This window comes from Marmota flaviventris, chromosome 11, assembly GCF_047511675.1.
Source record: "Marmota flaviventris isolate mMarFla1 chromosome 11, mMarFla1.hap1, whole genome shotgun sequence".
In the NCBI taxonomy this organism is placed as follows: Eukaryota; Metazoa; Chordata; class Mammalia; order Rodentia; family Sciuridae; genus Marmota; species Marmota flaviventris.
Window position 1 is genome coordinate 18291117 of NC_092508.1, and position 26646 is coordinate 18317762.

Consider the following 26646-nt stretch of genomic DNA (forward strand, 5'->3'; position numbering starts at 1 on the left):
GTCAAGGCTGGAGGTCCCTGAAGCACAGGCACTGGGACTAACCCAGGGCCACCTGTGCCCCATATGCACTCATATCCCTTTCCCCTACCTGGATCGGGGCTGGTTGGGATGCGGTAGTGAGCTGGTAGCCGCAGGCTTATTCAAGGGCTCTGGATTCCTGGGCTTCTGGACTGTGTTTGGCTCGCTCCTGGGAGACCCAACTGTTCTTTCCCCATGGGGACCACTTTAGTGGTTCCCTATAACTTTGTCGCTGCCCTTCTACCCTCCTGGTGTGGTCATTTCAGGGCTGCTAGGGTCACAATGGAACAGCAGTTACTTGTAGAACTGTCTGATGGTGTGGGGTCTTCTCTCCATGGTAGTCCAGAAAACGCCTTCTCTCTCATCAGTGACAGATGGCCTTGTATTTGGATCCCTGAAAATGAGCAATCAAAAAGACAAATGCAAAAAGAACAAGCCATGAACTTGGATTTTTATAGATTCCACTCAAAATGCTAGTTGTTTAACCGAACTTACAGCTTTCTGAAGATCCTTCTGCTTTCTGAATGTAAGACTTGGAGGAAAAGTCTACGATTGACAAAAGCAGCAAGTGGCATTTCTTTTGTGCATAGAATGTTATTCCACTGACTTTTAAAAAAATCTTTTCTTTATAACAAAAATCATAAAATATTTATTAATTTACTACATGGTAGGTAAAACCCAGTCTATAAAACTTGAGCTTGCAAGAAATAGCTATTTTTCTAACACTGAATGCAATTTCTATTATGAACCCCATACCAGGTGGTGGAAATTGATCTAGTCAATTTGGAGTCTCTTCCCATCTTTTCCTGGGACTAAGTTTGGAAAACTTTAAGTAGCATAAGCCTTTGTTCCCCAGTGCGGCACCCACCATGCCAGTACCTGCTGAAACATCCCTGTTGGCAGTTGGTGGATCATTGGTGTGCATAGTCACAGACATTGCCATGTGCTCCCTTATTCCCAAAGCCTGTTGGGGCCTGACTGCTTGGGGCAAGCAAGACATTTTAGCTCCTTTCCCTGCATCCCTCTGGGCTTTGGAAGCTCTATGAGGCTGTTCCAGGCCCATGTGCTGAGCTGTACAGCTAGTATCCTGTTCTACCCTACATCTTACCATTTTTTCCAGACTCTACTGGGAAACGGGGCACCAGGCTCTTCTACCCTTAGACTCTCCTCACCTGTATGAGGTATTTATCATACATATCCCTTCCCCTTCAGACTTTTCCCCTTTTCTTAGGGACCCCATAAATGTCCACTGTCTTCTCCAGCCCATCCCAGCCTATGGAACCTTTACCAATGGGGAGAGAGGAGGCCTTGGTTCTCTGACCCATCATATATATATTCTGCCAAATCCACAGTATGTGTCCTGAGTTTTTGCTACCCACTTTGAGGATCAGCCTTTTGAAACTCCAAAGCCAAGACTAGGCTTCTCCTCTGTCACCCTCCCCTGAGGCAATGGACACTGAAGCTCCAGTTGACTCATGCAGGAAGCGTAAGGTTAATATTTCTGAAATATGATCTTGCCCCCATTACCTCCCAGAGCTGCAGAGTGGAGACATTTGTGCTTGTTCTGTCAGGCAGTAAATGAAGGTATTTTCTCACTAGCCATTTTGCCAGATCCCAGAGTCACTGCTGGCTCTGCTCTGTCCCTTAGGAAGGTGTGAGGTATTGGCTCAAGTGGGAGGATGAGATAGGGGCAACAGTTGCATCTGGGCCAAAGGAAGATCTCTCAAGTGACAATGTCCTTGGGGAGTTCAGGGTGGGCTGCCCCCAGCAAGCGCTGGCTCTGGAGGATGTAATAATAACCTTGATGGTGTGACTCTGAGTTGCTGTGCTTGAGACAGGCCTTCAGGGGTAACAGCAAGGCTGAGGAAGTCATCAGGTACCCTTTGCCTCCCCTCACACTTTCCTGAGAATATGTACATCTCTACCTGTGTGGGGTCACCATTCTGAGGACCCAGCAGACCTCCTCCTTGGGCGCTTTGTGGGGGACCATCCCACCTCACTGTCTCTTTTGATCAAGCTCCACCCTCAGCTTCTGGCTCACCCTTGCAGCCATCATGGCTACCAGAAAAAGAGATGTAGAATTTCCAGGGAGGCTGCAAGCACTTCCACCCTAGCTCAGAATAACCCTTCCCTAAAGTGCAATCTGCCCTGCTGTCCCCTCGTGCCTAAGTAGGAGTCAAGCATTGTTGTCCCCAGCTCCTCTTCAGTCCCCCAAGGCTTCTCTGCGTTTCTGTGCCCTCAGGGCTGGACTCTCAGGCCTCCTTTGCTTTCCCCATCTCTTCTCTCAACCCTCTCAATGGTTCTCAGCCCTGGGTGTGCTTCAGGATCACCAAGGAAGCTTTGTAAAATCCAGAGCCCAGGGACTCATTCGTAGATATACCCATTTCCTGATTTTGGAGTGTAGCCTGGGCATCTATGTTTATTTTCTATAAAAACAAGAAACTTACAATTACTAACACATGATGAGCATGAGAGTATGCTGAGAAAGCAGGATGAATGTCTCATTGCATAGTAAAGTCAATGCGGTTCCCTGTCTATTGTCACATGATGGGGTCTATCTATTATTAAATTTTGACTAAAGTCTACAAGAAGCAATGGCTAAGAATGACAGCATGCTATAAAGGACATATAATTTATTAGCCTCCTCACAGCCCTCTTCCCCAAATCCTTAAGCACAACAGTTTTCAGTATAATGTTATTATTGTTCATTCCATGATGACAACTGTCAAAGTTTTTACTTGACAGACATATTAAAACTAGAATCATACACAACAATTTGGAAAAAAATTTCTATTATCAAACCAAGATGCATTCAGAGCTAAAATGTCTACAGAATATGAGTGTTTTAATAAAGCAGACATCCAGGCAATGCCGACGCCCTGTCTATTTTTATTCACAAGAGTGTTGCATAGGTGTTTAAGAAGACAAGCTGTTCTCTTAAAAACCTTACTCAAAATATCGATCCCACTTTGACCAACAAATTCCAATGAGCTGGACTGGGAGTAACAAAAGGTGCATTCTTTTCAGTTAAAGGTGTATCTGCTGGGCTGAATTAATGTCTACTTTTCTGCAATTATCCTACACCTGCAGAATATTTTTCCTTATAGAGGCAGGTAGGGTGGGCCATCAGGGAGCCTCACTGTAACATCCCTTTGCTGTGACTCTTGGGCACCCTGAGATTCTCAGACCCTGGAAGGGAGTGCCATTACTGGCCACTTATGGGCTTTGTGCCAACCCTCCAACAGGGCTGCTGCTGTTCACCCTGCACAGAGAAAGCTGCAAGGGAAGGGACCTACCTATGACATTACATCCACCCTGTCACACTTATGCGTGCTTGAACTATCCACTGTCAAATAAAGTAGCGTCTCCGTTTACATTAGAGCAGTCTATGAGGCATGGCAACAGAGTATGCATAGACAGAGGCCATTCTCAACTCCAAGATAAGCAAAAAAATTTCATGTACACTTTTGATGGGTCGGCCTGCCTGCCTTTCTCTCCCCGCTCCCTCTTTCTTTCTCTTCTCATATTGGGGATGGAATCCATGGCCTCACACATGCTAGACAAGTGATCCACCTATGAGCCACATACCCAGCCCAGTGGAGTTTATTTTTCTGTAGATCTATTACCTATAAGCAAAAATCTTTAAAAAAAGAAAAGGAAAAAAAATCTTCAAGTATAAAGTGCAGGGCTCTTGGCCACATTGTATTTTGTTTTTCCTGGTTTGGCATGCAAGTCTTTGATTCGCCTCCTCCGCTGTTGCTGCATTTTTGGGCTTTCTGCTAGTAGCCCCTGTGGCCAAGGTGTCATGTCTGTGTCATTGACTCCTCAGCACTTATGTCTTGGGTTCTGCACTTGCTGTAGGTTGCTTCTGGAATGTCCCTCAAAGCCAGTTGTTCAAAGGCTTAGTCCCCAGCTTGGTGCTATTGAGAGGTGGTGGGACCTTTAAGAGGTGGGTCCTAGTGGGAGGTCTTTTGGTCATTGGGACATGTCCTTGGGGGGGTGGTTAGAGGGTTTCTTTTGCTTCCTGCCATCATGAAATGAACAGCTTTGCTCTACCACACACTCTTGCCATGATATGCTGCCTTGGCACAGGCCCCAAACAATGGGGCCAATTGATCATGGACTGAAATCCCCCAAACTATGAGGCAAAAAAACAAAAACAAAAACAAACTTTTCCTCCTTATAAGTTGATTATTTCAGGTATTTTGTTACAGTAATGAGAAGCTGACTAACTAGCCCTGTTAGCAAAAGCTTTTGAAGGGAGCCTCTAAAGCTGTGCCCATATCACATCTAAGAGTGAGAAAGTGTAGCATGTCCTTTAATTAATCTTCTCAAGGACTTGACTCACTCACCAATCTACTTAGCTAGTGTTTCTACTTTGTATTTTTTATTTTTGATTTGAGTTTGGATTATAAGCCCTGGAGATACACACCAGGCAGAGTTGCCTCAGAAATTTCTATGGTACTTGATCCTCAACAGTATTGATTACATGGGAAGCTTTTTTTGCAGGGGGGTGGGTACTAGAGATTGAACCCAGGAGTGCTTTACCACTAAGCTACATTCTCAGTCCTTTTTATTTTTATTTATTTGCTTATTTTTATTTTTAGACAGGATCTCCCCAAGTTGCTGAGATTGGCTTCCAACTTGCAATTCTCCTTCCTTAGCCTCCTGAGTAGATGGAATTTCAGACATGTGCCACCATACCTGGCTTTGGAAGTTAATTCTGCAATAATCTTGACCAAGATTATCTTCACAGATTTTTTTTTTAAGTTGAGGTATAATTCACATACTGTAGAATTCACCCTTTCATAGTATACACTCCAATAGTATTACTATATTCACAAGGTTGTGCAACCACCCCTACTATGTAATTCCATAACATTCATCACTTCACAAAGAAACCTTAGATCCATTGACAGCCACTCCCCATTTTCCCTCCCCTCCTCCCAGCACCTGAAAACTACTAATCTACTCTCTTTCCTCTGCTGGATATTCCATAATGCATGCAATCATACAATATGTGGTCTTCTGTGTCTGGCTTCTTCCACTTAATATGTTTTCAAGATTGAATCATAAATTGGCAAGAATCAGTATTTCTTTTGTGTGGCTGAATAATATTCTATTTATGGATACACACACACACATACATATATATACACACACATATAAATATTCATTCATGAATATACAGTCTTTATGGGTTTTTGTAGATACGGATTTGTTTTCTTTTCTTTCTTTTTTTTTAGTAATACTATTGAACTGTATACAGGGTTTGAACTGGAGATTTATCACTGAGCCACACCCACAGCCCTTTTTATATTTTTTTTATTTAGAGTTAAGTTGCTTAGGGCCTCACTAATTTGCTGAGGTTGGCTTTGAACTCATGATCCCCATGCCTCAGCCTCCTGAACTGCTGGGATTACAGATGTGCACACTGTACCTGGTCGGATTTGTTTTCTTTATAAAATATTTTTAACTGGCAAATGAAAATTATATATATTTATAGTGTAAAATACTTTTTGATATTTATATATATTGTGGAATGGCTAAATCAAGATATTCATTCTGTGGAAGCACCACTTCACATCCTGTGCTCTTGCACAGGATGATGATGATGATGATGATGATGATGATGATGATGATAATGATGATTTTGTCGTGCTGGATATTGAACAGGGCCTTTGGCATACTAAGCAAGCACCCTACTACTGAGCCACACCCTGTCCCTTATCATGCTTTGTATGTGGTAAGAACACTCAAAGTCTAATTCCTCATTCATTCCCAGGTATACACTATATTGCTATTAACTCTAGTCTCCATAATGTAGAATAGATCTCCTGAACTTACTCCTCCTGAGATTTTGTGTCCTTTGACATACAACTCCCTAATCCCTTGCCCTTGCCCCCATCCCTGATAACCACAGTTTTATTCCCTGTTTCCTATGAGTTTGACTTTTTTCTGATACCACATATAATAAGTACTTCTTTCTGTGGCTTGCTTATTTCATGAAACATAATATTCTCCAGGTTCATCCATGTTGTTGCAAATAACAGGTTATACTTCTTTTTAAAGGCTGAATAGTATTCCATTGTGTATCTACACTACATTTTCCTTAACCATTCTTCCACCGGTAGACATTTAGGTCAGCGCTGTCTCTCTGCTATTGTGAACAAAGCAGCAACATGGGAGTGCAAATGTCACTTCAATATGCTGGCTTCATTTCCTTTGACTATATATCAAGTATATATTCTGAAATTGCTAGATCATATGGTAGCTTTTTTTAATTTTTTGAGGAATCTTCATATTGTGTTCTGTAATGGCGGGACCTTCATGGATTTTGATGTGAGATTAGTCAAATTATGAGATCATGAGATCATTAATCAAGTTCGAGATCATGAGCACAGAAATGCTCTTGCACAGTTGTTACAAAACCCCAATCCCAGTTCACATCACACATGTGTCTCCCACCAAGCGCCAGCAGTTGGAGGTTCACGTGGCTTCAGCAGCTGGGCCCTGCTGGTTTCAAGGAGCAACACACTGGGGAAGGCAGAAGTCTCCTCTGGTTGACTTTGTAACAGAGATCCTAGCACTCTTTGATCCAAGACTCCATCCTCTGAATTTATAAAGAGCCCTCACAGGTGAACCCACTGCCCCAGTAAAGTCAAGGGCCATGTCCTTGTGATCAGAAATCCCTCCCAATCTCCTCTAGGTTTCTCTACTCAATGTGAAAAGTGCTGTGTTCCTCCCTCCTCCTCTCCTTCTTCCTCCTATTCCAGTCTCTTCTCATTTAACAAATATTACTTATTTATTTATTTTTGTACTGGGGCACTTAAACCACTGAACCACATCCCTGGCCCTTTTTATTTTTCATATTGAGACAGGATTTGGCAACATGAAATTGCTTAGGGCCTTGCCAAATTGCTGAGGCTGGCCTGGAACTTGTGAGCCTCCTGTCTCTGCCTCTCAAGCTGCCAAGATTACTGGCATCAGGGTCAACCAACCTTATTCAACACCTCTTAGATTCTGGACAGTTAGACTGGATCCAAACTGAAAGGAGGTGATTTGTGCCCTTCAGGGAGTTCACAGCTGTCCAGGAAGACATTCGGGTCTACAGTGAGGTGGACATGTTGGTGCGCAGTTCTGTACGGAGGAGGGCACAGGAATCACCTAGAGGGGTCAAGGAGGGCTCTGCAGTAGCCAGGACATTTGATCTAAGGAAGAGCAAATTCCCTAGGGCAACGTGACAGTTGATGAAGAGGCGATTGTGCCAAGAGAAGGGACATTAAGTACATGCCCTAGGAGGACATGACAATTGGTGAAGAGTGTGTTTTGCCAAGAGAGGGGACAGTAACTACAAAGTTGTGAGCCAGTAGAGAGCATAATGTGCTCTGGAAGATGCAAGAAGTCAAGCTCAGCTAGGGCAAGGGTGTCCTCAGTGGGGGTGGACAGTGCCTGAGCATGATGCGTCTTATAAGTCATAGGAAGAATTTTTTATTTGGTTTGATGACTGAGGGGAGCCACTGAAGGATTTGAATCAAGGTAATGACTGAATTTTTAAAATTTTTTCAAGCCAGGCACAGTGGCACGCACAGTGACTTGGGAGACTGAAACAGGAGGATCACAAGTCAAGGCCAGCCTCAGCAACATAGTGAGACTGTCTCAAAATAAAAAGGACTGAGGATGTAGCTCAGTGGTAGAGGATTCCTGGATTCAATCTCCAGTACTAAAAAAATTAAAATACAATAAAACAGTTTTATCCCCAGAAGTGTAAGAAAATGAAGTTTCTTATGTTTTCTGACTCAGAAGAATGTACCGCTGGGGCTGGGACTCGATGAGTTTCCAGGCCCATGGTGTGGTGTTCTTGATCTCAATACCAACCCCTGTTCTTACTAAAGAGGCTACAAATGTAAAAACTACAATCCCCAGCCTGCCTTGCAGCTGAGGTTCTAGGCAGTTGTATTGAGGGATTTGAAAGGTGAAAAATGAGGCCGAATAGTGTTCTTTTCCTGCTCTCAGGGGCAGTCAGGAGGCAAGCCAATCAGTATTGGTTCTTTGAGTACTGAGAGGCATGACAGTCGGGTCTATGACAAGGTGGTTGTGCTTGGGGACAGCCGCCCCCTTTATTTTAACTAAGGCGATGCACAGTTGTAGCAACAGTTTCTTGACTATCATCCTCTTGATTGTGACTTTCAGCTCCATATCTATTAGAGGCCACTGCAGCCCAGCCTAGACCTCCTCTAACAAATCGTGTGGAATTCTGTTGGCTCTCTCTCAGAATTTTCCTTAAAAATGGGTAGGGGAGGGTTTCTTCTTCTCCTTCTCCTTCTCCTTCTCCTTCTTCTTCTTCTTCCTTTTGAGACAGGGTCTCACTCTGTGGCCCATGTTGGTCTTAAACTCCTTGGCTCAAGCCATCCTCCTGCCTCAGCCTCCTGAGTGCTGGGACCACAGGTGTGCACCACCACACCCAGCTGGTGGCTTCTATTATCTGCAGTGGGAGCAGGACCATAGAAGTGCTGCTCTCTAAGGCACCTGGAATCATTCCGCTGCTGCCCTGCTGCAGCCCTCACTATGTGAAGCCAAGGCCTCTCTGTGAGGTCTGGGGAAACGCACAAGGGTCTCTGTCTCCAAGGAGCGGGCAGCAAGGCCTCCCATCATGATTCCTAAGTACAGAAAGGGTGTTCCCCAAACAGAAAAGGGTTCAGATGCTGAGTGGTCCAAAAGAAAAACAGACTCCAAAGAATTAGAAGTCCTTTTAGTTTATATTGTACCAAGAATAGCAATGCAGTAAGAGATGGCCTTTCATCTGAGAGAGGGTTGCTCACAATGATATAGATGTGTCAAAAGCTCCAGGTTCTGTGGGAAGGTGCTGAGTTCTTCCAGCCTGTTGAGTCGGACAGTCCCCTTCCTTTCCTCCTCATCTAAGACCTGGCAGTGTGCGAGGGCTACTATGCCAGAAACAAGGCCTCTGGGACCAGCCCCAGAAAGGTGAGTGCCCAGCTCAGCACTGTCTCTGCAGGAAACGCAGGCCCACCTTCTGACTGGGAACCAGGACAATGCGGGACACAGGCTTCACCTCCCCAGTCTCAGGGGCCAGGACCACCTCATAGTGCTGCATCAGCTGACAGAGAAAGAGCACAGGTAGGACTGGAGCTTTGATCTCTATCCACTGCCCCCCTCTGCAGACGCTGACTCTGAACCTCCCTGGCTCTCCTCCCCCTCAGACTCCCTCACCCTTCCCTGGCCCACACGAGCTCCCAATTGTCCCAGCTCACCCTCGTCAGCAGCAGCTGCATCTCCAGCTCGGCAATCCTGCGGCCCAGGCAGGCCCGGACCCCATAGCCAAATGGCACAGAGCCAAATGGGTGTTGGTTTCCACGAATGGCAGGCTCCCTCTTCCTCAGCCAGCGGTAAGGCTGGAAGCTCTCAGGCTCAGAGAAGGAGCTGGGGTCCCGGGACACCACATAGTGGCAGAATACAAACTGGGTCTACGAGGGAGGAATGGACAGCGTGACTCCCTCAGCAAAGGGCTCTGGGCACTCCTGGCTACTTGGGCACTCTGGGCCCACTCACATTCTTGGGGAAGAGGAAGCCATCAACTTCAATTTCCTGATCCACGATCCGGGAGTTTGTGGGGACCACAGGGTAGAGGCTGCAAGGAACAGAATGCCGGGGGTCTGCCAAGGAGGGACAGAGTGGCCACTCCTTCCTCGCCTTTTGGTGCCTTAGCCCCTCTTCCCATGTCACCCCTGTTCCTGGCTCTGGCCCACCAGCAGCCTCCACTACCCATTCCTGTCTCTCACGCTTTCCCCCACACAAAGACCTTGAGCTTGTGGGAATCACATCCTACCGCAGAGTCTCCTTAATCACAGCTTTGAGCAGGGGCATGCGAGCAAAGTCCTTGTGCTGGGGCACCTGCCCACTGGGCACCACACCCACCACTTCCTTGTGCAAGGCCGCTTGGATCTCTGGGTTCTTTGAAAGGTGGTACAGAGTCCACGTCAGCGTGTTGGATGTCTAGAGGGTAGAATGGGAGATAAAGTGAAAGGGGATTTCTAGAGAAGTACCCAGCGAGGCGAGGCGAGGCGAGGGTTTACACAGTGGGAGCATGCAAAATGTGAGAGAAAGTTAATTTGCCACAAACATAGCAGAAAAACAGATGAGGGTTCATCACCTTGATGCTAAATGTGAGTGGAATAAGGACTGATACAATGAAGAATTGCACCTTACAGGTGACTGTAGCAAGGAGAAGCCCCATGTGACAAAGGGGCTCAAAAGGAATCTGCTAGAGACAAAGGTGCCCATGGACAAGCAGTAAAAGAGAGTTGGAATAGGTGTGTGATGACCCTCCCAAGCTATCAGAGAGCAAAGAGCCCCCAGAGGTGATGGGATCCCTCTTACAAAAGGACTGGCCCTTTTGCCTCAGCTGGGCTAGATGACTTTTTTCCTTTCGCAGTCGCATCCATGTTATAGAAACAGCAGCTACATGAGGGATCAAGGTCAGCATCAGACAGAGGGTAGTGGGGGATTTGTTCAGATGGGAGCTGAGAGTCCTGGGTCTCCTTGTCAGCCCGGCTCACGCACCGTGTCCACTCCAGCGAGGAGCAGCTCAGGCAGGCTGCCTAGAGCATTCTGAGGACTGAGCAGTCCACCGGTCAGCAGGAAGTGCAGGTAGCCAGATACCTGGACCCCATCTGGCCCCCCAGCCTGTAGCTGGGCCTCCACTTCCTTGACTTTCTGATCAATCAACTTCTTCCCTGCAGGGACAATGGAGAACAACAGAGGATGGGTCAAACCATTCCAATGGTTGGTGACATGAGGGAGATAGCCCTGGGAGAGATTTGGAGATGCACAGGCCTGAGAGCCAACCAACTTTCTTCCCTGGCCCCGGTCTGGGAGTCCTCACCAAAGGAGAAGATGGTGTCCCAGCCAGCCAGGTATCGCCTCCAGAAGGGCAGCAGGGGACGGGTCCACTTGGGGAGGAAGGTTGAATAGACTGAATTCTGGAACATGAGCCCCACAGAGCTGATGAAGGTCGCAGTGTCCTTGGGGATAGAGGGCTCCAGGCAGCCCACCCGTTTCTCAAACAGGATGTAGCAAATAGCTGGGAAGAACAGAAGCCATTAGAGAACACAGAGCCAGGAGACACAAAACCCAGGGGAAATGAAGAGGAGGAGCACAGCCTTCCCTTGCCCCCTTCCCACTCTGAACCCCTGTCCCAGCAAGGGTACCTTCCAAGGCAAAGTGGTAGAAGAGGTGAGCCATGTCGGGCACCTGATCCCCTGAGGCACTGTCAGCTCTCACCTGGTCCAGTCGAGCCATAAAGTCATTTATCACCTCATTTAAAGAATCTGTGTAGAGTGCAGCCTCTGCTGGCTTCAGCATCCGCTGGTTCAGAGCCTGGCGCAGCTGGTACCAATGCTCTCCTTGCCTGTGGGACACAGAGTCAGCACAGATGTAATCCTGACAGGGATTTGGTTAAATGCTATCTTCCCACCCAAGGCCTCCACAGAACTGAGGGAAATCTGGCTCCTGGAATTTAGAATTACACAATCACCAAGCTTTCAATGACAGAATCACTACTGCACAGTTTAAGTGGGTAAGGTGGACATCTATAACCAAACTTCTAGAACCAAATCATAGATCTGAGGATTACCTTAGGCAGGTGACTCAACTCCAGTGTGCCCCAGCTTTTCCATCTATGAACTGGGGATAATAATAATGCCTATCATCGTAGTGGGGTTGTGCAGATCATTAAAGTGTTTAGGTCAGTTCCCAGCATGTGGTGAATGCGTAATGAATATTGCCAATGAGTGTCTTTTTCCTGAATCTACTATATTTGAAACAAGGGGAGCTGCAGATGTCCCATCCTGAGGAATAAAATTGGAGCAATGTTTCTAGGATGCTAAGATTCTGGACCTGTATGCTCTGCTTGGCTCAGAGTATCAAGAGGACAGGAGGACAGCCCTTGAGCCACAGTTATTCAGTAGACGGTCAGGCCCCCACTCTGGTTAGCAGGGATGCTCAGATGGGTGGGAACGTGCTTTCTGCATGGAAGCTTCATTTTCAGGGCTGTCTCATCCTCAGCTAGCCCAAACCTGTTACTTTTCCTAAGCAAGCTGGGTGAGAGTCCCATTTTTTTCCAAAGCTAGTTTACAGAGCAATAAATGCAATATGGTCCAACTTTAAGAGCAAGAGAGGAGATCCTTACATATCCATATGTATATCTACATACTTCCAAGTAAAGAAAACACTCCAAATTGTCACTACTGATAGCTTAGGAAGATGGGATGGGAGTGAGGAGGAGACTTAGTATTTTGTTATACAATTTTTTACAGTAAGTATTAAGGAATAAAACACATTTTTTTATTTAAAAAATTATTTAAGTGAACCTTAACCCTCTTTCCCAGGAGCTTTCTTTACTGTGTTGGGAAAAAGCTAGAAAACGATAAAAGAAAAACCAGGTGGTGCACACCTGTGATCCCAGTGACTTGGGAGGCTGAGACAGAAGGATTGTAAATTCGAGGCCAGACTGAGCAAATTAATGAGATACTCAGCAAGACCCTTTCTCAAAATAAAAGGGCTGGGTATATAGCTCAGTGGTAGAGCACCCCTGGGTTAAATCTCCAATGGCAAAAATAAATAAAATAATTAATTAATCAATACATTAATATATAAATAGAAATATTGCTAAAAATGTAATAAAACCAAAAAACCCATTTGTTGGAATTTAAGGTTGTAAGTGCTCTTACAATAGTAAAATTCTCCCCATAGCAGAAATCAGATTTTCAGAATTTAAATGAGAGCATTTCTGTGATTGTTAAGCCACTTATTGAGAGAAAATGCTTCATAAAAAGAGATTTCAAAAATGTATATGCTCAAACAAAACAAAACAAACCCCAAGTATCATAGGTTAGCAAAACAGCTCTTAAGCACCTACAGGTGATGTATTTTGCTAAATATATTTAGCAAATTGGTTTCAGAGGAAAAAAATGTACTTAGATCACAAAGGGGTCTACTTGGTGCTCAACTGAATCAGAGGTAGCCTGGAATGATGAAAACCTGGGATCCAAATCTGGCCTCTGGATCAGATGTCAAGTTAAAGAGGTCTTTTTAAAGACCAGACATCTGCTACTCAGTTCCCAGAACTTGGAATAGAGGGCTCAGGAATGGTTGTTTTAGTTCTGAAACTGTCCTCCTATGAAGGAACCAGGAAAAAGAAAGAATAACACTCAATGGGACAGTGATTGTGTGACCATCAGGGATAGGTGAGATGACCCCGCTACCCGGTTTATTTTCTTTCCAAATAATTCCAGTTATTGAATTCCAGAACCAGAAAGATCTTATTCCACCATGGTTACTAGTGTCACCTTCTGGCATGTGATATAAAACCTCTCCGGGCCTCAGTTTTTTCATCTAAAATTACACCCCACTCATGGGTTTGTTGTGAACATAAAAAGAAACAATGGATGTAAAGAGACCAGCCTGGTGTCTGCCATGTCACAAATATACCATTGTAGCAGTGTGATCATCTACACCGGGATCAACTTTCATCCCTTGAGAAGCAACTAAAACATGGTTGTCAAGTTGATTATAAATGGGGAAAACCATCCACTGTTTTTGAAATTCTGTTAACAGACTATAGCAAAAAGAAGGCTGTAATATTCCCAGTTACAACCTGTGGCACCGGGAATGGCTCATCACCAATGAGCCCCATTTATCTACTTTGATTGGCATCTGAGTCAATATCATTCTCAGATTCACTTGTCTAAAGTCACACAATGTATTAAAGGAAAAGCCAATGAATGGCTCTGGGCTTCAGCCCATCCCAGCAACTGCTCCATACTGAGTATCAGGTTCAGAGGATGCAGAGATGCCGCTCTGCCCTTCACCCCATTGGCTGCCCTGTGTCCACTCTCTTTTGACCTGGTCCTGTGAGGCCCTGTTCCAGTCCCTTCAGGCCCCAGCTCACGTGGTGAAGGGCCCATACGTCAGGCCCTGATGGTCCCGGTGCTCCTTCCACAGCTCCATGTGGTCCCTTACGGGGTACTTGCCCTCCTGCCGCATCACTTGCTCTATGAGTGGCGCGCTGGCCAGGTTCACCAAGGTCTGAGACCCAAGGCTGGATAACCACAGCGGACCATACTTGGCCTTGTTCATCACCTGTGGGAGTCAACCAAGACTGAATAACCGAGGTCCGACCAGGCAGGGTTTCTGGGGCAGGAGATGGGGCGTGGCGCACTAGTGAGTGCAGTGTGTAAGAGGCAGGCAGAGGGAGGGCTGGTGGTTCCGGGAGCATAATTCTGGAGAAAATGACCACACAAGGAACAAGGCTATTGAGAGCAAGGTGTATCTGGTGGAACTGGAGGAATAAGGTCCTTGAAGTAATGAAAATATATGGGAAAGGGGGATGTTGAAGTTTAGATATTTGGGACACAGCATTTTAGGAAAACTGACCCCTTTAGTGAGTGAGGTAGAAAGCCTATGGTTCCTTCTTAGCATTTAAATCTACTGCAGCTTGTAGCTCTGTGACAAATAAAAATGTCTTGTGCAATCGACAAGAAAAAAAGGAACGTTACAAGATGAGAAATTCCAAGAAACTGGATGAGAAAGGCATGAAGTAAACTATGTAGTGTGTATTTTTTAAACAAAAGCATTTATTGTTTGTATTACATAACTCCCAAATATTTTACCTTCAGGTCTTAAGGACTGGGGATGTAGCTCAGTGGTAGAGCACTTGCCCAGAGTACACAAAGCCCTGGGTTTGATCCCAAGCATGAAACAAAACCAAAAAACTATCCAGAATTTCTAAAGCACTTGGTAACTAATACTGATCACATCTATGAAACTGACATTGCCACAATGTACTTATAGTTGCTGAGAATGAGACAGAAAGAAGCACATTTTGGTATTTGGAGTGGTGGTGAAACAAACAGAATCCACAAATCTGAAACAAAAATTTACTAAGTCATAGCCACAGACTGAGAGAAAAAGAAACACAGGGGTTTGCCAAGTACTTCCTCTTTCATAATCGTTATTGAAGACTTTTTTTGTTTTGATTTGGCTTTTTGTTTGTTTGGTTTTTTTTTTGTGTGTGTGTGTGGGTTTGTTTGTTTTTAAGAGAATCAGAGTCTGTTGCAGTACAGAAATAAGGCCTAAGGGCTTCTATAAAGAGACACTGAAGTTGTAGAGATCTATCATTCAGATTATAGAAGGAAACGTCACCCAAATTATAGTGAGAAAAATGCCAGTCTTTACTGGCTTTCACTATTGGCCAATATTGTTTATGTTGCATGGTCCTAGGACCATAATTACTCTTGATATATCACCCACTTGCTCGGAATCCATCCTGAACTAATAAAGGCTGATTCTGCCCATTCCCAAGAAGACAGCCGTGACAACTGAAGGACTACCTACAGGAGGATGGGGGTGGAGTGCAAAGAATATTCTCAGTGTACATTATGTTATATTGTTTTGAGTGTGAATATATTACCTATGAGAATATATTACCTGTCAAATTTATTTTAACCTAAAAGAAAACAAAACAATGTTTTCTGAAACAGCAATACACCCAGCATTGATCAGATAATTTCAGAAAGCAGGAAAACCTTGTTGAACCTCTGAACTCACATATAAACTTCTTAGATCTATAAGTAGACCCTAGCCATATTTATTTTCCAATAAACGAGTTTTATTTTATTTGTCTTAATATTTCCATTTAAGAATATTACTCAGCCTTAAAGAAGAATGAAATTATGGCATTTGTCAGTAAATGGATGGAACTGGAGAATATCATGCTAATCCAATCCCAAAGAACCAAAGGCTGAATGTTTTCTCTGATATGTGGATGCTAATACACAATAAGAATGGGGGACTTAGGGAAGAATAGAGGTACTTGGGATTAGGCAGAGGGGAGTGAAGGGAGGGAAGGGGATTTGGGGTGAGGAAGGAGAATAGAATGAATCAGACATTATGCTACGTGCATATATGTGCATATATGTGTAACTCTACATCATGTACAACCAGAAGAATGAGAAGTTATTCTCCATTTATGTATGATGTGCATTCTACTGTCATGTATAACTAATTAGGACAAATGAAAAAATAGATGAGCAAAAGGAAGTCTAGTATAATGGAAGAAGGAGAATTGGGAGGGGAAGGAGGACAGGAGGGAAAAAGGACAGAAAAAGGAGGGGAACATGAACTGCAATTGAATTCCATGTATTATGAGTTAATTGGAATGAACCCAATCACTATGTATAACTATAAAGCTCTAATGAATACATTAAAAAATAAAATTTCCACTTAAAAATGTTTTACATACATATCTATTTTTTTCTATTAAATTCCTTAGGAGACTTATGCTAAAAGTAGGCTTAATTTGTATTCTAGTTTGGTTTAAGACATTAATAATAATAATTGCACCTATTTCTATGAAGCTGACCATAAACCAGACACTGTTCCAAGAACCTTACTTAAATTAGCGCATTAATCCTCACCACAGTTACATGAGTTGGGTTTAATATTACCGCAATCTGCAGATAAGCAAACTGAGGCCCAAAGAAGTTGCTCAAGCTCACTTACCAGTAAGTGGAAGTCGGGGTTCAAATTCGGACCACCTGGCTGGAGGCCACACTCTTAACCACTTACTCCACTGGTCCCTGAGAAAATTGACTGTGTCCTACTGAATGGAAACAAACTTAAACCCTTTAAAGACACCTGCAATTTTGAAACCACAGTGACCATGCAATATCCATGTTCCTCCCTCGGGCAGCTGTTCACCTTTGGGGCTGGATAAGTCTGTTCTGGGAAGCTCCTGTACCAGTAGGCTGTTTTGCAGCATCCCTGGCCTCGGTATAGTAGTAGCTTCCAAGTTGCAACAACCAACCAAAAATGTCTCTAGACATTGTCAAAATACCAGTTCACCTAAATTTGAGAACCTTTACAGCAAACCCAACCTCTTAAAATGTCTCTTAATTTTTTTTTTTTTAATTTTAGAGGACTCTTTTTGAAGAAATCTTTCTCTCAAATTTTGGTTTCTTTTCCTTCAACATTTAAGTAAAATGACATTTAATATTTTTATAAAAATGTGAACAGTGGTGATCTCAGCAGTGGCAAAGAGCGGTTTGTAAATCAGTAGATAAATTTATTTTCTTCTTTATACTGTGGTTTGTTTTTCAAATTTTCTATCACGATCTGAGAATCAGGGAAAAAAAAAAGTCACATTTAAAAAGACTGGATAAAGACTCATTTTCTTGGGTACTAGCTTCTTCCCTGGGATCCATGGTCTCTGTGACCACTTATTGGCTGTCAGTGTGGAGATTTCTAGGACGTTTGTCCCTTTGTCCAGGCCATGTCTTCTTCCTTCTTCCTTCATATTTCTCTTCTCAGTTTACTGGTGGAACTTACCAAGGATCAACTTATGCAAGAGGTTATTTTAGAAAGACACTGGGATACTCGATGAGAGATTTGTTCTGTGCCTGCCATTAGGTGGTAACCTGAGCCAGTTAAAAAGCCCAAGTTTCAGGTCTGGGCTTGTGGCTCACCGGAAGAGTTCTTGCCTAGCATGTTGGAGGCCCTGGGTTCGATCCTCAGCACCACATAAAAATAAACAAAATAAAAAAACTATTGTGCCCAAGCTTCTCCGTAGAATGGAGATCCACTGTTAGGATGAATGAGAGAACTAGCCCTGACCTGGTGAAACCCGGGGAGTGAGTGCTGAATTCATTCAACATTTACTTATTAAACTCCCAATTTGTTTCTTCTATTCCATTTGAGGGAACAAGGACACAGCACATAACAGAAAAGACCTAGCTTTAGAGAGTTTCCAATCTTGGTGCATGTTGGATAGGTGAGAATTTGACTACATATGCTCCCAAATGATTTTCTAATGATTTTTGTGGGTGTCTTGTCCCTTCAACTAGATTGAAAATCCTAGAGGGCAGAAACCACGTCATATTTCTTTATTTCCTCCCATATTATTTGACTCCAAAATGTTAGATATTATAGATACTTAATAAATACTTAGATACAATAGATAGATAAAACAGATGCAAAAATATTTAATAGTTGTCAGTAAACCAGGGTGGGGGCAGGGTGGGGAGGGACCAAGTTGCAGACAATACAAAGAATAGGCAAGACAGATAGACCCTGAGTTGGGAAAGACAATGAATGCCAGGACCCTGGTAACAATGGCTCTTCCAGGATGGGCATTTGTTTTGAAAACCTGGAAGAATAATCTGGAAAGGAAATTAAGAAAATAATTCCCAGGTTGGGGTTGTGGCTCAGCAGTAGAGCGCTTGTCTAGCGTGTTCGAAGCCCTGGGTTTGATTCTCAGCACCACATAAAAATAAATGAATAAAACAAAGGTATTGTGTCCAGCTACAACTAAAAAATAAATATTTTTTTAAAAAAAGAAAACAATTCCCTTTATAATAGTCTCTCTTTTTTTTTTAACCTGTCCGAGATTTTATTAGCAGGACCGTAGTGGTCAGTCGCAGAAGAGAAGGGGGTTGAGAGAGAGAGAGAGAGAGAGAGAGAGAGAAGAAAGAGGGGGAGAGAGAGAGGAGAGGGGGAAGAAAGAGAGAGGAGGGGGGAGAGAGAGAGAGGAGAGGGGGGAGAGAGAGAGGGGAGAGTAAGAGAGAGAGTGAGAGCAAGAGAGTAAGAGGGGTAGAGTAAGAGTAAGAGAGTATAATAGTCTCTTTAGAGACGAAATATTTGTAACCCCTCAAAATTTTTATATTGAAAGTCTAACCTCCAGTTAGAGATGGGGCCTCTAAAAAAGTCATTGTGGTTAGGTGAGGTCATAAAGACAGGGCCCCTGATCTGATAGGATTAACGCCCAGAAAGCTTGCACCCTCTCTATTCACAAGCACTGGGGAAAGATCATGGGAGCAGCTGTGTGCAAGCCTAGAAGAACCATCTCACTCAGGAACCAACAATGTTGGCACTCTGATCTCTACTTCTAGCCCTCAGAACTGGGAGAAAAAGAATTTTTTTTTTTTTTTTTTTTGAGCTGGGATTGAACCCAGGCTTCACACATGCCTCACAAATGCTCTACCACTGAGTCACTTCCCCAGTGACAAAATTAATTTCTGTTATTTAAACCATCCTGTCTGTGGTATTTTGTTATGACAGCCCAGGCAGATAAATACATAGTGTTAACCCAAATAATAATCAGAGAGAGATCCCCAAAGAATAATAACTATTTGGGAACAGCACAGCCTTGTGATGGGGCTGCACACAGTTTACTCTGTACTCAAAGAGATTGAGGAAAGAGTGAATGTTTAGGTGTGAAATAGGGAGGACTGCATAAGATATTGTCAAATAATTATCCTGACTACAAAAACAAATAAAGTGTCATCAGCCCAAGATTAAACAGACAGTTGTTGGGCAGATGTTCTTACAGAAGTATTCTTTTTGTATAAGGTTGCAATGGCAGCATAGTTCTGGAGACTCTTTCATGAGTAGCTCTTGTTATCCAGGCAAACATACATGAGATCCCCTCCATGTATTTTGCATTTATTTATTTTGGTCAGGGTTTGACAAAAGTGACACCATTTTGATTCTGACAACTTTGACAACAGCAAATACTTAGGAATAAATTTAGCCAGTGAAGTAAAACATTTATACACTGATAACTATAAAAGAAAGAACTGGGAGACTTAATACTGTTAAGATGACAGGGCTCTCCAAAGCTATCTAGAGATTCAGTGTAAAGCCCATACAATTCCAATGACCTTTCTGCAGAAATGGAAAAAGCTGGTCCTCAAATTCATATGGAACTGCAAGGATCCCTGAATAGCCAAAGTCATATTGAAAAAGAAAGCAAAGTTGGAATGCCCACACATTCTGATTTCAAATTTTACTACAAAACTACAGTAACCAGAACAGTATGGTAGGGGCTGGATTGTAGCATGTGTGAGGCACTGGGTTCAATTCTCAGCACTGCATATAAATAAATGAATAAAATAAAGGTTCATCACATCTAAAAAGATATTAAAAAAAAAAAAACAGCATGGTACTGGCATAAGGATAGACATAGAGACCAGTGGAATACAATTCAGAGTCCAGAAATAAACCCAAACATTTCTAGCCAATTAATTTGCAACAAGAAAGCCAACACAATTCAATGAGGAAAGAAAAGTCTCTTTCACTGGTGGCACTGAGAAAACAGTTTAACCAAACACAAAAGAATGAAGTCGGAAACCTTCCTCACACCGCATGTAAAAATTAACTCTAAATGGATTGATCAACAATCTAAATATGGGGCTGGGGTTGTGGCTCAGTGGTAGAGTGCTTGACTAGCATGTATGAGGCACAGGGTTTGATTCTCAGCACGGCAGATAAATAAATATAGAAAAGGTCCATTGACAACTAAAAGAAAAAATAAATAAATCCAGCAGGCATTAAAAAAAAAAAAGACATAACCTAAATATAAGATCTGAAATTATAAGATTCTTTGAATAAAACATAGGAATAAATCTTTTATTTTTATTTTTTTTCAGATGTTGATAGACCTTTATATGTGGTAATATGATAGACCATGTATTTATATGCGGTGCTGAAAATCGAATCCAGTGCCTCAAACATGCTAGGTAAGTGTTCTACCACTGAGCCATAACTCCAGCCCCAGGAATAAATCTTTATGACCTTGAATTTGACAATGGATTCTTAAACTTGATACTAAGGGCATGAGCAATAAAAGGAGAAAAAAAATAAATAAATAGGACTTCATAAACATTAAAACTCTGGCTGGGCGTGGTGGTGCACACCTATAATCCTAGCAACTCCGGAGGCTGAGACAGAAGGATTGCAATTTCAAAATCAGCTTCAGCAACTTATCGAGACCTTAAGCAATTCAGCGAGACTCCATCTCTAAATAAAATATTAAAAAGGATTTGGGGGCTGGGGCTGGGGCTGGGGCTCAGTGGTAGCGCACGTGCCTAGTATGTGTGAGGCACTGGGTTCAATTCTCAGCACCACGTATTAAAAAAATAAAGATCTATCAGCAACTAAAAAATATTAAAAAAAAAAAAAAAGGTTTGGGATGTGGTTCAATGGTTAAATATCCCTGAGGACTGAAAAAAAAATTAAAACACTGGTACATCAAAGGACGTTTTTGAGAATGTAAAAATACAACCTATAGGAGGGGAGAAAATATTTGCAAATTATATTTCTGGTAAGGGTTTAATATCCAGAATATATAAAGAATAATTATAACTGAACAACAAGAAGACAAACAACCCAGTATTAAAATAGGACTTGAATAGACATTTCTCTAGCAACGATATACAAATAGCCAAAAAGACCAAGTGCAGTGGTACATGCCTATAATCCCAGCAATTCAGGAAGCTGAGGCAGTGTAACAGATTCAAAACCATCCTGGGTGATTTAGCAAGATCCTATCTCAAAATAAAAAGGGAAAGGGATGTGGCTCAGTTGCAAAGCACCCTAGATTCAATCCCCAGTACCTCCCCACAAATCCTCTTGCCCCAACCTCTTTGAAGATACCTAGTTTACTGTGGCGTGAGTATTTCTACTGCAGCACTCTGCTCTTCCTAGATGAATATCACTCTTCTTTGAAAAACTGGATTTTTTAAAAACATGGACATGGTATGCTTTTCTAAGTATTGAAAAAGTTGTGGTTGCACAACATTGAAAATACATTAAATGCTACTTAACTGTACACTTTAAAAGGGTCAACTGTTGCTAAATGTGGCACATGCCTGTAATCCCAGAAACTCCGGAGGCTAAGGCAGGAGGATTGCATCAGCAGTTCAGGGAAAAAAATAAGCAACTTAGGAAAACCCTGTCTCAAAATAAAAAATAAAAAGGACTGGGAATGTAACTCAGTGGTAAAGCACTCCTGGGTTCAATTCCCAGTACCAATAAATAAATAAATAAATAAATAGTTGAATATAATGTGAGTTTCACTCCCAACATTTTTTAAGCCTAGAAGAATTTTTCAGAGTTTTGTTTGTTTGTTAATTTGTTTTTATTTTTGACACAGTCTTGCTGAAGTGGCCAGTCTGGCCTTAAACTCCTCCTGCCTCTGCCTCTTGAGTAGCTGGGATTACAGACATGTAATTTTTAATTTTTTTATATTTTTGCAGTATTTGGGATGGAACCCAGGACCTTGCACTACTAGGTTCAATGCCCAGCACTAGAAAAGGAGAGGGGGGATGGCACCTGATCTGAGAGGATGCCAGGATGCCATTGTAATCCAGGCCACAGCCCAGGGCAGACTCCATTTCTGCTCTTTATCCTCTTGGTCAGGAGCCTACGCCCTGCAGACCTCAGGTCAAACTTGGTAATTAATCCCAGATGGGTTAAAGAAACTACATAAGAAATGCAAAGGAACATTCTATTTGTACAATCTTCCAATGGGCAAGGACTTTGTAATACCACACCCAGATTCAAAGAACACAGTACAAAGATTGATCTGATGAGAGAAAATTATAAAAACATCAGCCCAAGAAAACATTCATGAGCCACATATTATTTTTGTCAATGTCAGACTGCATAGGTGACACTGTCCCACAAAATTATATTGCCTAGTGAGATAGTATCCATTGTGGTTTCTGTAAATACACTTTATGATATTCACAAAACCACAAAACTGCCTCATAATGAATTCTCAGAATGTACCCATGTGATTAGTGACTCAGGACTGTATATTTGCACTTTATATAAGAAAGGATTAATAACTTTCCTATATAAAGAGAGAGCTGAAATCCATGTGAAAATTAGAAAAACATGTTGTCAAAGTAGATATAAAAGTAAGAATAGTGAATTTTCAACAGAAGATATATGAGCTCAGTGGTACAGTACCCCTAGGTTCAATCCCTAGTATCAATCAATCAATAAATAGTCAGTTTTAGGTGATGTGAATTTCACACAAAGACATGTAGAATATGTATCACAAAGACAGAGCATTTCAACTATGATATTCGAAGGTTTATTTATTTATTTATTTTTTGTACCAGGGATGGAGCCCAGGGTCACTCAACCATTGAGCCACATCCCCATCCCTTTTATATATTTTATTTAGAGGCATAGTCTCACTGAGTTACTTAGGTCTCACTAAGTTACTGAGGCTGTCTTTGAACTTGCAATCCTCCTGCCTCGGCCTCCCCCATGTCACTGGGATTACAGGCATGCATCACCATGTGCAGTTCTGCAGGTTTATTTTTAATGAGCATGCTCTCTCTCACACACTAAACTACTCCCTTTGTAACTTTTCTGAAGGAAGTATAGCCAGGGGCAGTGGTGCATGCTTGTAATCCCAGCTACTTGGGAAGCCAAAGCAAGACCATGGGTTCAAAGCTGGCCTGGGTGACATAGTGAGATCCATCTCAGAAAAGAAAAAAAAAAAATCCTCCTAAGGAGGACATTTTGGCAGTGATACATATCAAAGTCACAAAGAAAATCCTTTACCACAATTTCATTTAGTAGTTTTATTCTAAGGAAATAATCGAGAATTATTAATATTGAGTGACAGATGTATTTATCAAGCTTCAGACATATATGTCAACAACACATGGGAAGTGGGCAACGACTACTGTTAGCTAGACCATGGATGTGTTTATGTACTCATTTTACAAATGCTTATTAAGCACCTTCAAACACAGGCACTATGCTTTGTGCTGGGGGCTGGAATTATGGAAGATTAGAGTTTCTTCTTTTAGTTTCTTTATATTTTCTGATTTCTCTATAATAGGCATGGATTACTTCTGCAAGTTATTTCAAATAAGTCTAAATATATTTTCTCTTAAATGTGGTATAAAAGCACAAAATAACCTGTACTCATATTTACATATTTTTTTTAAATAAAGATAATATTCTTCCCTAAAGTGTTGGGGATGGAACCCAGGCCCTCACATATGCTAGACAAGGGCTCTGTCACTGAGCAACACCCTCAACCAAGGGTAATTTTTATAGAAAACAACAAGTGCCTGTGTCATTACCATGTGTTTTTATCTCAGCTCAGTCATCCATAGCTGGCAGTATCAGTTAAAGGGTCAGGAAGTGCTTGGCATGAGATTTTTGTTCTAGTTCCAGCCCAGCACTACCAGCCTGCGTGACTTTTCCATGGCACCCTCGGGACTGTGCACCTGTCCTTATACACAGAGACTTGGACCCAGGCCTCCCTGAGTCTTGATGGTTGAAACCCTGCAATCCTCCTAGGACAGGAGAGAAGGGCCTGCAAGAAGCTTCAAGGATGCTTCTTGCTCCCCACTAGCCTCCCTATATCTCCTGGGAGACCACCATGACGCCTTGCCTCCTTCCTGGGTTCTGATGGAGATACAGGCTCTCTGCCCTGCCCGCCTCAGAAAAGAGCTACAGAATATAAAGCATTTGCCTGTGGTCTAGAAGGGGCTTCTTGGCAATGGAGTTACACTGCAATCATCTGCCCCTCTTTGTTATGGTGTTGTCCTTCTGGGTGTATAGGACAAGGATCTTGCAGAGCCGTAGTCTCTAGCTTCTTTTTTGTTATCTGTGTAAATAATGAACTGTCTAAATCTCAAAGTGCTCATGGTATCTTTTTTGTGACCGCTTCAGGCTTTGGCTTGTCTGAACTTGACATATCTGGTGCCCAATGTGGGACCCATAAACTTATTATGTCCTTTTTGAAGACGTGAGCCAAGTTAAGAGATAAATTCCCAGGATCTAGTAGCACATGCTGTGGATAGGAGGGGTGAACAGTGAGATGGGCCAGGGTCCTCCTTCTCGGGGACTGCACAAGCCAGATTAGGAGACAGGACCCTGATGGTCCAGGAGGGAAGAGGAGTAGGGAATTTCCAACTTCCTACGCACTCTGTCAACACAGCCAAAAGGAGCATCAAATCAGCTTCATGATGGCACCTTAAGTTTGTTGAACAAACTGCCACTTCAAATCTGTGTCAATCTGCATTTGCTGGTAGACCTGCTCCCTCTGAGTTGCCTCTTCCCGGCCTGGGTCCCCAGAATTCCCTGAGCTTCCAGCCACTGCAGACCTCCTGGAGGGGCTGTGCAAAAGCCCTTTGGTCTCTTTCTGTAAAAACAGTAAAGGGAACCCCAAAGGAAAAGCAAGTCTTTGAGTGACAGACCTGTGAGCCAATCCCACCTGTGCGCTTCTGCAAAAAGGTATGATCAATATTGAAATCCTTAATTGGGAGGCTTCAAGAAATGCTGGGAAGACACCTTTGGTGTGCCAAGTTTACACTGCATAATGATATCTTGTTAGCAAACAGAGGCTTCTTGCCAAGATTCAGGGCTTGCTTGCCAAGTCAATGTTGTCTAAACAACGCTGGAGTCACGACACTGAATCTCTGGCAGTCAAAGAAAATTGCTGTCTTTTATCAACTAAAACAAAAGAAAGAAAGAACCCCCTAGTATGATCCTCAGACAGAAATTGTGCCTGCCAAAGGGGGCACACTGTCGGGGGAGCTGCCCACCTGCTCCTAACAGATTTACTACAGATTAAGTCTGTGGAGTTTTTGACCCTCTCTTTCCCCAAGGCTGAGGGAAGTGTCCTTTTGGAAAAAGGACAGCATAACCCAAGAAACCAACTAGCAAGGTAGGGGACAGAATCCTAGCAGGTAGTCACATATCCAGTTGCTGATGCGTTTAGTGACCAGAGGGGCTAGCAGTCCTTGACCATTGTCCCTGAGATGACCAATAAGTTGTGTTGGTGTCTAGAGTTCAAGAAAGAGGGTCTTATAAAGTCAGGAGGGGCATTCTGTGGTTTTGCACCCTTCTATGTCACTGGGAAAGTAAAACTGCTTTGCTGGGATCCATGGCTGTGACCACAGGTAGAATCCTCCCTGGCCATCAAAGGTAATCAGATCCTCAGAGATGCACTGAGGTCCCCTTTACACCTGGCCAGGAACACCTTAGCTGAGGAAGCGAGAGTGGAGGAGGAACAGGAGACTGGGCAGCGCTTGCTCCCGCCTCTTCCCTTAATTGTGAGGCTTCAAGAAATGCTGGGAAAACACCTAAGGAAGCAGTCCACCTGAGAGGAGTGTCCAGCACCTGGGGAGTCCCCTCGGATGTCAAGACAGAAACCATGACTTCCCTTTAAGGCCACTGTAATCTGATCTGGATTTGTAATAGAAAACACAAGGACTCAAATGCTCAGCTAGACTGACAAGTCTGTTCAAAGGGCACATTGGGGACAGTTGAATCTACATTAGATCCCAGAGATAGGCTCTGGAAAACACAGGACAAAATGAGTGCCCCTCAGGATAAGAAGAGTATTATGGGCTGAATTGTGTCCCTCCCCCAAATTCCTTTGTTGATGTCCTAACTCCTCGTCCTTCCAAGTATGATCTTCCTTGGAGATAGGAACTTTATATAGAAGTAACCAGTAAAAATGTGATCCCTGGGGTGGGCCTTAACCTAGTATGACCAACACACTCACAAAAAGGGGAGATTTGGAGGCAGACACACGTGCATGCAGATAGCATGCCTTGGGAACAGGACAGACATCCGCAGACCCAGGAAAGAGGCTTGAAACAGACCCTCTGCTCTCAGCACTCACAAGGAACCAACCCTGCTAACACCTTGATTTTTGTCTTCCAGCTTCCAGAACTGGGAGACTACACACTTGTGTTGTTTAAGCCACTTAGTTTGTGGTACTGTTAGGGC

The 26646-nt window shown here is 43.1% G+C and overlaps 1 protein-coding gene across 2 annotated transcripts in view; it reads right to left on the reverse strand.

Annotated features, from left to right (window-relative positions):
- Positions 1-8758: 8758 nt before the first annotated feature.
- The window catches only part of Cyp27a1 (cytochrome P450 family 27 subfamily A member 1), a 35421-nt gene continuing 17533 nt past the window's right edge, over positions 8759-26646 (reverse strand). For both annotated transcript variants that reach the window (XM_027941785.2, XM_071619609.1), the window contains exons 2-9: positions 13988-14178; positions 11247-11446; positions 10922-11119; positions 10600-10772; positions 9866-10032; positions 9589-9667; positions 9291-9503; positions 8759-9136 (exon numbers count right to left, since the gene is read on the reverse strand). In XM_027941785.2, coding sequence (XP_027797586.2) covers positions 9017-9136; positions 9291-9503; positions 9589-9667; positions 9866-10032; positions 10600-10772; positions 10922-11119; positions 11247-11446; positions 13988-14178 — 1341 coding nt within the window. In that variant the 3' untranslated portion in view covers positions 8759-9016. The remainder of the gene's footprint in view (positions 9137-9290; positions 9504-9588; positions 9668-9865; positions 10033-10599; positions 10773-10921; positions 11120-11246; positions 11447-13987; positions 14179-26646) is intronic.